The sequence below is a fragment of the Malus domestica genome, chromosome 02 (genome assembly GCF_042453785.1).
Source record: "Malus domestica chromosome 02, GDT2T_hap1".
NCBI classification, from domain to species: Eukaryota; Viridiplantae; Streptophyta; class Magnoliopsida; order Rosales; family Rosaceae; genus Malus; species Malus domestica.
In genome coordinates this window covers 36,411,485-36,422,006 of record NC_091662.1, presented here as the reverse complement: position 1 = coordinate 36,422,006, position 10,522 = coordinate 36,411,485, and the positions used below count along the sequence as shown (strand labels likewise).

The following is a 10,522-nucleotide window of genomic DNA, read 5'->3' as shown; positions in this document are numbered from 1 at the left end:
GCATAAAGAGAAGACAAAAGTGTGAAAGTCATTGCAAAGTTTGGTCTTGTGGTTGTTCTTTGTAAGTAGAGATTTTTAAAAGTGACTGTAACACTACTATGTGATATTATTTCTTTAGTCGCATGACATGTATGTATTAACTAGTACTATTTAAAAGTGACTGTAACACTACTATGTGATATTATTTCTTTAGTCGCATGACATGTATGTATTAACTAGTACTATATTCTAGGAGCATGCGTCCACATCTCTCTCTCTCTCTCCCTATATATATATATATATATATATATAAATAAATATATGAAAATTTTAAGGAAAAACTTCTGGTATTGTTCACTTTAACAAAAAGTTTCCGGTACTGTTTACTTTAACGAAAAACTACATTTTTACACTAAAAAGTTAATCATGGTACTATTCATTTTACCTTTTATTTTGTCCTTGTCTTTAAACTTAAAATTTTCAAGCTATTTTCATTAGTTTCCTTAAATATATATACACATGTTTGATTTTATTTTGTTTGGCCGAAGCTTGAGGTATCTCACATCCCGTAGGGTAGGACCGTAGGGCTAATAATCTTCAATTGGGTCTAGAAAAGCATTTTAGCCCATCTTGATAACAATCAAATGACACACATTCACCTATTTTACGACAGATGAATTTGTAAAACCACATAACTTCAATTCACGCGTACCAACAAGTGCAACAAACTCTTATTTTAGTGATATTTCTCTATCCAACATTCTGAGATATCAAGTTCAAACCCCCCTCCACTCCACGGTGATTAAAGGGATACTTAGTTGACATGCTAAGATCAACTTCAACCTTTGGAGTAAAACTCAAATTTTATATTCTAAACCTACCCCAACCTGCTCCAACCATTGGGCTAAAAATGAGTTTTAACCCAAAACTTAATTTTGGGGCAAATTTTAGCTAGGATTCTCCGCTAGATTAATGGGCTGGCCCACATATGAGAGTGGATGCACCCAACAGAGTTCAAAAGCGCGAGCTTCACTCGCCCAACAATGCATGCGCGAAGCGCTAACTAGATCCCACGCACGTGGGTGTGTCGGCCACCATTATCAGCCCAACGATTAATTGGACCATTGATTGTTCTAACAGTCTAGATTCAAATTTATTTAATTTTTTATTTTATATTTATAAATTTATTGAATCTAATGGTTGAGATCTTACATGATCAAATCTAACGGTTAAAAAAATTAATCTAATAACATAAAATTAAATTCAATGACTAAAACAATTAAATAAATTTTGGGTATAAAGTGCAATTCCTAACTTTCCTCCGCCGGATCGAGAGGGTCCACCGGTTGTCCCTTTTTTTTTTTCAATGAAAAGGCATTAGATTAGCTTATTCTTCAAGCTGACAATTACGGAACTTGAATCGCTCGACTCCATTCTGCTGTCTCGACGATCGCATACTGAAGACAGAGAGAGGGAGGGTGAAAGGGCATCTACATCAACCTGAATACACACTTGCGAGTACGTTTTTCTTTCCCATTTCTCATCTACTTGGATTATTCTTCGCTTTCTGTTTGGTTGCCGAGAAAGTTCGAGGAAACCACATAGAAAATTGAAATTTCAACAATAACAGGCAAAAACAATTCGAAGTCAGCGACTTGAGGTTCTGTGATATAACTTTTTATTGTCGTTGATTAGTTGGTTACCAGATTAGATCATTAGAGATTCATCTCGACATAACAAATTCATGGTTGAATTGGGTTTGGGTATTTTCTGAATTTGGTTATTATGATTACCATTTTATCCGAATACAAGTTTTAGTTTAACTGCTGTGTTTTTAGCTGGGAAAGATTGATAATTGCTTGATTGTGGTGTGTGTATATAGATTAACCATTTGCTTGATAACTAAGAATAATGGGAAAGAAGATGTTAGATTAAAGTTTGGTATTGTGTAATTTAACCGAATTCAGTTTCGGTGAATCGAAGAATTTTAGTTAGACTAGGGCGTTGTGGTTTTTTTGGTCAGCTGGAGCAATGGAGGTTTTGTTCATTTTGTTTTCTTTTTTCCCAAGTCCCGGGTTATGAATGATGTTACTCAATTGCTGCCTTTCTAAAACTATTAGAGGGGGGTACTTTGTATGCCAATTGCTTTCTTCAATTGGATTTGAATGTATAAGAACTTGGATTCAAAGTTATGATTATTGGGTAATGAGCTATTTGCTTGAAATCAATTTGGATACTGGAATGAAGTTGTAGTAGAGTTAATGGTTGGAATCACATTGGCTTTTGGAAATTTTGGAGTCAAAGTTAAGCACACAAAATTGTTCCGTTTTCAATAAAATTGAAGTTTTGACGATTTTAAGCTTAGTGGATTACTTTTACTCCTTAGCTTATATGAATTGTGGACTTTTGTCTGAACGATGATGATTTGTGAGTTTCTTAGCGTGATGACATACGAGTTTGGGCCTGATACCCATCTCACTTCGTAAACACTAACGGAGATGTCATATATTTTTCTTGTTCCTTTAGTTGGACATAACATTTTTTGGTACTCACCAATTAATATATCTATAAAGTAAAAAATATTTACTGAGAATTTTGTTATATCTTTTTCCTCTTGAGTCTTAAGGAGGTGGGAGGGGAGCTTGACCTGTTTGGCTGAGTTTCCAAAAATATTTTTAAACATAGTTATCAAAAGCAGTAGTAAACAGTGTTAATCTGTTGTGTATTTAAGATTTGTAATTGATAGGGTGTAATCAAGAGTCCTAATTGTCCCCGTTTCATGTATTTTGTCTTATTGGATGGTTATCATTTAAGTTTGGCTATCAGGGTATGGTACTATTGTATTTTAGAAAAGCCATCTCATGATCTTTTTGGTATTAAAATGTGATGTTTCTATTATCTTTTGACAGGAAAGATTGCTTGAAATAGTTTTTGGGAACTTCATTCGGCTTAGAAATGGAGAATGATAACGATTTCACTTTTTGTCAGGTAAGCGTTATATGTACATTTTGCTATCAAGAAAGTTATATCCTTGAAATATGCATTGTTTCAATGCATTATCTGCAGTGGTTTGTGTTTCGGGGATATGATTGATTGGCGCTGGTTTTTGTATGTCATAATTCTATATTGATGTAAGGTCTGTGGTATATGTTCAGGTTGGTCCACCAGGCAACCAGGATGGTTATGAGACAAAGAAGCTCACTTCAGATATAGAAAACATTACCATAAAGGATGGATTTTCAAATGGAACTAGTAGTAATGAGAATAGAGGTGTTCTGTGGCAAGGTGGATTACCAGGAGGAGCCACTTCCAAAAAACAGGAAACAGTTGGTTCTTTGTCTGTCAGTGTCATTGATGCATCATCCATGAAAAAGAAATCTGAAGTTCCGAAGCAACTAAAATCAGGTGATGCTGGAAAGTCAGTGAAGCCTGCAACTCGTGCTAAAGTTCCTTTTGAGAAGGGGTATAGCCAAATGGATTGGCTCAAACTTACTCGAACACATCCTGACCTTGCAGGTACTTAGTTAAATGTGCTTCGGCTGAAATTGCTTCTCATATGTCATAACTTTTATTCTTCCTGCCAATACTTTTCTTGACTTTTTTTTCTTGTCATGTGTGTTATGGTAGCTATGATGCATACATAATCCTAAAGGCAATTATCAAAAGATGTAAAGAAAATACTTTCAAACTTTGCACAATGAAATAAATAGAAGGTTGGATTGGGAGGGCTTGTATTTTAGCTCTACAAGTTTATTGAGGTTCCTAATTCATCCTTGTTGGAGAACATGTTTAGGAATTTTATGTACTCGTAGCAAGCCTATTCGTTGTGAATTTGTGATGCATGTTATTATAAGTTCAGGAAACAGCTTGTGATATCTAGGGTATTTTTAAGTGCAGTAGTGATTATATCAGGGTTAGCTTCTCAAGATACAAATTGTGTCTCAGGTTTAAAGGGACAATCAAATAAGAGGCTTATTTCACTGAATGAAGTTAAACAGCACCAAAAGGGAGATTCAATGTGGACTGTTCTAAAAGGCCGTGTGTACAATTTGTCTCCATACATGAGATTTCACCCTGGAGGTATGTACATATTTTAGTCTGTTCAAGTTCAAATGTTAGCTGGAGTGAGCAGTGTCATCCCAAGTGTGTATTGCTAACACCTTTCTCCATAAACCCCAAAATTTTAAAGTATTTATATCAGTAGGCATGTTTTATCGGGTTTTTGTAAGTCTTCTTATTGAAGTTTTATTGCTCCACTATGCCAACTTAGCCGACAAAATAAATTTAATAGGATGGGACATCTATCGTCTATGAGAAGTGCTATACCAGAAATCTGGGCAACTTTTGTTTCCTCTATATTTTTAATGAAGATTAGCTATATAAGGGATGTGGACTATTGATTTAAGTTGACTTCGTGGATGTGTGGCAACTCTGAGCTCATTAATGACATAGGAAGAGTAACAAGGTAGAAAGGCAAAGCGTTTGCTTATAGGGCAATCTGATGTTAACAATATTATCTCTATATAAGCCTTTGCAAATGCATTACCACCAATATTATTAAATCCTTCATATTGCAATTGGTATAATTCTGTCACCAAAAAACTGCTTAGTGATGAGATCTAACTCCGATCCATAAATGGTTGACTTGCGAGAGTTTCGGTATGTATTATTTGGTCAGAACTGCATGACATACTATTCCTGATTCTGACGATTTCTTTTTCTTCAGGTGTTGATATTCTAAAGAAGGCTGTGGGAAAAGACTGCACATCTTTGTTCAGTATCCTTTTCTATACTTAATTGGTTATGTGTTGTTGAGTCTTATTGTTCTTAAGCCTGACGTCTCCATGAAAACAAGAGAATAGATTTGCTACCACCATATTATGTGTTGTTGGATGAGTTTTTATTTTTGGGATCCATGTAGCGGGTTGATTAAATCAAACTCTTCCAATGGAACATAGAGCGGGTGGTGAGCAAATGTATTCTCTGCGAACAGAACTGCCCATAAAATTGTTATTTTTAGTGGGAAGATTTTATTTTATTTTATTTTTTTCTTGTTCACCAAAGTCCCTAGCATTTCCAAAACTTGAATAGGAATGTCGGATTCTCTTGGTTCCTGATTCATCTCATTCCAAGGAATGAGTTTAGGATCCCTGAAATCCGATGTGGCGAAATAACGCAACCAAAAAGGTTCTCCTAAGCCAGACCCAAACTTCAGCAAATCTAACAATGCCTACAAATCAGCAATTTGTGTGGGATCATCTTCATTTTATTTTAACTTCTTATAAAGTGCCTTCGTCCATGAGCGGTAGGTCTCGGGTTCGAGACTTGGGAGCAGCCTCTCCATAAATGGGGGTAAGGCTAGCCGACATTCACCTCTCCCAGACCCTGCGTAAAGCGGGAGCCTTGTGCACTGGGTACGACCTTTATAAAGTGCTGTTAACTATTGCTCCTTACTACATTTGCTTTAGATAAATACCATGCTTGGGTGAATGCTGAATTTTTACTCGAGAAATGTCTCGTTGGTACTTTAGACGATGGTGAAAGGCAACATTCCAGTCATTCGGAATCTTCGGCCCCCTCATGATACCGGCAGATTGGTACATCAATTTATTTTCCTATTACCACACTGGACAATTTTATATTTTCATTTTCGAAGACACACTTCTCACACATTGTGCCATGTTGTCAAATTGAGATGTTGTATATTATTGTTTCATAAGCATTAGAGATGTTCTTACATTCTATGGAACTTTATTGCATGTTCAATGAAATAATCAAAAGTTTAATTCATGTTAATACATAACCCTTGATTTTGAATGCTTAGTGGTGCATATTACTGATTCCGTTATCTCGTTTCGATATGTTTTTGTTTTCGCTAGCTGCTGTAATTAGCAAGGGCAAGGGGTTCTTAACAAGCTGTGCAATGTGATTATCACACCATTAAACATCCAAATTTAACATAAGCTACCAAAGAAAAATAAAGGTCCTTCACAAATAAAGCCCCTTTTAAACTTACATTAATGTCCAAAACACTTGAAGGTCTAGATCCGGTTGTTATAGAATCCAACCTTAACTAGTTAATCGGTGATAGATTTTTTAAGTTTATTCCTGAAAACTTTCATAAGTATAGTATGACAATACCAAACTAGTCCTAATTCTTTTATAACGGTAACACATCTGGCCCTCGTCAACGGCCAAATTTACAGAATGTCGGAATCATATTATCCGTTGCACAATCTCTATAATGATGTTGTAGTTTTGTGGTGACATAACTAAAAAACTCTCATTTAAGCAACAGGGGAAACCTTAACTTCATCTAGGATAGGGCCGCAAAGAGCTCCATAGTCCTTGGTGTGGTAGAAAGAGCTGAAGAACGTGATTCTGGTCCTGATTGAAACCGCTTTGAACCTGAAACTGGCCGTCTTGAACCCGCCTTTTCCTTTGGAGGTGAAGGGAACTTTGAGCGTTTCCTTGCCGGCAAATGCTTCAACCATCATTGATCCATGGCAGCCGTTTCTTGCATCACCAACTGTGAATGAAAGGCTGTAGAGCTTGTTGGGAACGGTTCTAAGAACCTGGGCTATGGCACTTTCTCTCCCCGCAACAAGCTCAACCGCGCCCTTGCCGAATGGAACATTGAAGTGTTTTGCGTCGATGAACTTTATGGCCTTGAGGGACTCGATGATCCAGCCGGGGAGCGGGGATGTCGCATCTAGTTGTTTTGGAGGGAGGAGTACACCATGGGAAGAGTTGAATAACCTGTGGGGAGCCTCTTCAAAGCCAGGGTTTCTGACCAAATTATCTGCAACGTCAAACATTCAATGATTTTGTAGGCTGAACACTGAAATGGTTACCAATCGAACTATTGACCTAGGAGCACAGTTCGATGCTTAAAACCTAAAAGCAAAGCGATTAACAAATCCGACACTACAAACCTTAAGTCTAACCTTTAAGTGATGATTCTATACCCTAAAACAATCAACCATGTCGACAAATGAGATCAAACCGAAAACACCAGTCGTGCACAGAGAAAGACCAAAAACTAGCAGAAACAGAGTTATCTATATACAATTTACCTCTAGAGGGGTACACGGGGAAAAGCTCCTTGATAGCAACTGCATCCAAGAGTGGACCACAAGCAGGATCCTCTTGAATCCCAGGATTGTGAAAGGTCACTTTAACAGTTTCAGAAGTTGCTCTGAATCCCCAAGCGTAAGTGTCGCCGCCATTGCTGCTGTACAAGGTTTGCAGAGGAAGGTCCCCTGCCTGGGGGGGAACTGACACCCTCAAAACCTCCTCTTGGGCACAAGTCCTCGATGCCCCAAATGTTAGGGCATACAGAGACCCTAGCTTGACCTTAATGGTCTGGGAGATTGAGGCATCATTGCCAAGCCTCACAGCATGGACACCATGAGCTACGTCAAAGTACATTCCGCCAGGTTGCGGCCCCGCGGAGATGTACTCCACCAGGCCATCGATTTCCCATTTGGGCAGTGAATTTTTGCCTATGATAACTGTTTTCTTGAGGTCTGTTGGTTTTGGCGGTTCTTCAAAGTTGCCATTGGCCAAGAGTCCTGATTTAAACATGCAGATCACAGAGATGGCAAATAATTGATCAGGAAAAAGTTTCTTGGAAAAAGTTCAAAAAATATTTGTGGGTTACTACAGTACTAACACCATCTGACGGTCATATATGACCCGCATTACATTATACCTGACCGAAGCGTAGGGTGATAGTACTAAGTACTTGTAAGTATTGCAACCAATTCTAGAAAATAGAGTTTCTTTTTTTTGAACAAAAAAAAAAAGAGTTTTAAGCAAACAAGATCAGTTCATAGAGAAAATGCTAAAAGTAGTAAAAACTTAAAGACAGTTCAGCAAAACAGATGAGAGAGAGAGAGAGAGTTTACCATCCAAAGGCAAAGCTGCAGAAGCAGGATTAGTGAGCAGCAATGCGAATGAAAGCAAAAGTGAGAGCAACCCAGTGGCCATTTTCACCATTAGAATGGTAACAGATGAGAGAGAGAGTGAGAGAGAGAGAGAGAAGGTGTTTGTGTTTGTTGTGGGAGAGAGGGAGGAGGGTTTAGATTTATAAAAGTGCGGAGGATAAGATGGGGAAATGGGAAAGAAGGAAAGTTATTGCAGAAATCGCGTTAAGAAGGAGGTGCCACCTGGCAACTTGCCTCCAAACCTCCCTTTAAATTCAAAGACCGTCTTCTGAGTCTTCTTCTCCCTCCGGTGGGTTTGTGTCTGGTTGTCCTCGACTTCTGGATTCCTGGATTCCGCAAACCGCCTCTCTTTCCGTAATTCATGCTAGTACTATTCTTGTAATTTTCATCGAAGTTCCAAAACAATAGGGAAAACGTACAAAGTTGTGTTGACTACCAAGCGCGTAAAACTACAAATCGAGGTTTAGTTTAGTTGACTAGAACACTATGTTTTTGCAACTATATTCAAGTTCGAATTCTACTCTAGGTCATTGACAATCATATCTTCAAAGAAACGCAGCTACATGTAGACTGGAGCAAGGTATTAAATATCGGTAATATCGGAAATATCGGTATTCTGAAAATACGGAAATATCGATGGAAATATCGGTAAAATATCGATATCGATAAAAATTACATGGAAACCACGGAAATTGTAAGAAAAACTTGGAAATTTTTATTGAAACTTTGTAGGATGTTTATTTAGTCAATTATCTATTAGTTTATCACAAAAAATTGGAAGAAAATGCATTGCATGGTGGATTTAACTGATTTAAGTTGATTATATAGCGAGCTGGCAAACATTGTGAGTGTAGAAAATATGTAGTAATTAATGAAAGAAGTTTAAACACACTATAATCATTTATATATAATGTAAATTTTCAAAGTATAATTCGTGAATTAATGTCTAATTGACGATAAATAGAAAAGACTCTAATATGGAATTAACCTTCACCTTGTCCATTTGTTCTAACGCTTAAAATAAACTATGGATATTAACTTAAAAACGAAAATTTTTAACTTGACACAAAAATTAAAAACCTAAAATTTCTTATTTCCCACCCTCAAACTTAAATCACACATTGTCCTCAAGGTGTGAAAAATAAATAAAGAAAAAAAAATAAACTGTAAATAAAAAGAACCTAAACTCAAATAAATATACTAAACTAAATAAAAACAGGAAAAGAACACACAAAAAAACTAAAAAGAACTGAACTAATAGAAAAACAAAAGAAAAAAAAATAGATATGAATTCACATGGGATGCTCTGCATCCCTCTGCCTCGAGACCAGAGCCGAGCCAACGGCTCTTTGCATCAACCCCGAGCCCAAAACAGCCCTTGATGTCCTTTCCATTTTTTTTATTGTTTTGTAGAAACCAAAACAACCTTTTAGAAAAAGGAGAAAGGCTCTCTCTCTCTCTTAGACCCCTCACTCTCTCTCAGTTTAGTTCTCAACTCTATCTCGTTCTCTCACTCCATTTCCCCGATCGCACCCACACCCAGGCACACCCAAATTTGTCCACCCCGATGCCAGCGCAGCATCTCCACCACCCTCATGAACTTTCCCTCCCTCTCCTCCATCTCTGGGAAGCACGGCGACGCGCAGAGGAACGCCGATGACCCCAAGGACACCCAGATCCGGCGAGGCCGTGAGTGTCGAGCCACTTTCCGAACACCTCCGACCGTTTCACGGCAAACGGAAGTTATAAAAACGTTCATCTCGTCTTCTATTTCATTTTCATACCTAGATCGGAGTCTAGGGTCCTGTTTTACAGTCGGCCGGAGCTTCTACAGCTCCGACGTTCTTCTCCGGGAAGCCTGTTTCGATATTATCGTTAATTTCGATAATATCGCGATATTATCGATAATATCGCGATATTATCTCGAAAACCATTTGGATAGTGCAAAAAAAATCGGTACTCCTGAAAACCGATAATATCGACGATATATCGCCGATATTATCGGCATTTCGGACCATGGACTGGAGGTTGCCTTAGCCTCAATGTAACTGGCTTACAAAGATTTTAAACTTTCATGTTATTGTGCTAGAAAATGGTTAGCAAATGTGTTATTAACGCCCCTTCCTCAAATTCGTTAAGCTTGGTTTGCACAGTAAAGTTTCAACGTTCATGTCATCATGTCTGACTCTAATACCTAAGTTATTAATGTAAAGCAGATAATTGTTTGGCGATATTCACATCCTCAATGTGTGTTTTTAGTTTTATATATTAACAGGAACAATAAGGTCAAGCTTGCCAAGTTTGGAAGTTTTTTTTTTTTTTTTTTTTTTTGTAGAGTCTCTTTCGGTTTAGGTCTTGAATCGTTTTGGGAAGGGTAGTTTACTTGCTTAGTGAAATGCTAAGGCACTATCAATGAAAGGCTTTTGCCAAAGTTATTGTGAAATTGATCCATTAGTGTCAGATAAGAGCAACCTGATCTTTGATACCAAAAACTAGTTTAACATTTCTCATGAAAAAGTTAATACATGCAGTGTGCATAATACGAACCTTCCTAAAGTATTAGCTTGTTATTTTATATGATGTCTTGTATCAAA

At 37.4% G+C, this 10,522-nt stretch overlaps 2 protein-coding genes across 2 annotated transcripts; one reads left to right on the top strand and one right to left on the bottom strand.

Moving 5' to 3' along the window:
* The first annotated feature begins 1,268 nt into the window (after positions 1 to 1,268).
* On the top strand, positions 1,269 to 5,775 carry LOC103413054 (cytochrome b5 domain-containing protein RLF). Its single transcript, XM_029096679.2, has 6 exons — positions 1,269 to 1,497; positions 2,889 to 2,967; positions 3,135 to 3,495; positions 3,925 to 4,059; positions 4,706 to 4,756; positions 5,448 to 5,775. The coding sequence occupies exons 2-6, from the start codon at positions 2,935 to 2,937 to the stop codon at positions 5,561 to 5,563; spliced, it is 696 nt and encodes a 231-aa protein (XP_028952512.2). The 5' UTR covers positions 1,269 to 1,497; positions 2,889 to 2,934; the 3' UTR covers positions 5,564 to 5,775.
* Positions 5,776 to 5,966: 191 nt separating this feature from the next.
* Positions 5,967 to 8,333, bottom strand: LOC103427013 (protein TEEBE-like). The gene is made up of 3 exons (XM_008365090.4): positions 7,890 to 8,333; positions 7,056 to 7,553; positions 5,967 to 6,781 (listed from the first exon to the last, which is right to left on the bottom strand). The coding sequence occupies exons 1-3, from the start codon at positions 7,978 to 7,980 to the stop codon at positions 6,267 to 6,269; spliced, it is 1,104 nt and encodes a 367-aa protein (XP_008363312.3). The 5' UTR covers positions 7,981 to 8,333; the 3' UTR covers positions 5,967 to 6,266.
* Between the last annotated feature and the right edge of the window lie 2,189 nt (positions 8,334 to 10,522).

Bases quoted from the DNA above. Each gene is read 5' to 3' on its own strand.
- LOC103427013 (XM_008365090.4), bottom strand. From the start codon at position 7,980: ATGGTGAAAATGGCCACTGGGTTGCTCTCACTTTTGCTTTCATTCGCA. The intron at 7,554-7,889 runs GTAAACTCTCTC...TGTTTAAATCAG, and splicing joins TGCAGCTTTGCCTTTGGATG to GACTCTTGGCCAATGGCAAC. The intron at 6,782-7,055 runs GTAAATTGTATA...TTGACGTTGCAG, and splicing joins CCCCGTGTACCCCTCTAGAG to ATAATTTGGTCAGAAACCCT.
- LOC103413054 (XM_029096679.2), top strand. From the start codon at position 2,935: ATGGAGAATGATAACGATTTCACTTTTTGTCAG. The intron at 2,968-3,134 runs GTAAGCGTTATA...GTATATGTTCAG, and splicing joins ACGATTTCACTTTTTGTCAG to GTTGGTCCACCAGGCAACCA. The intron at 4,757-5,447 runs GTATCCTTTTCT...CATTTGCTTTAG, and splicing joins AGACTGCACATCTTTGTTCA to ATAAATACCATGCTTGGGTG.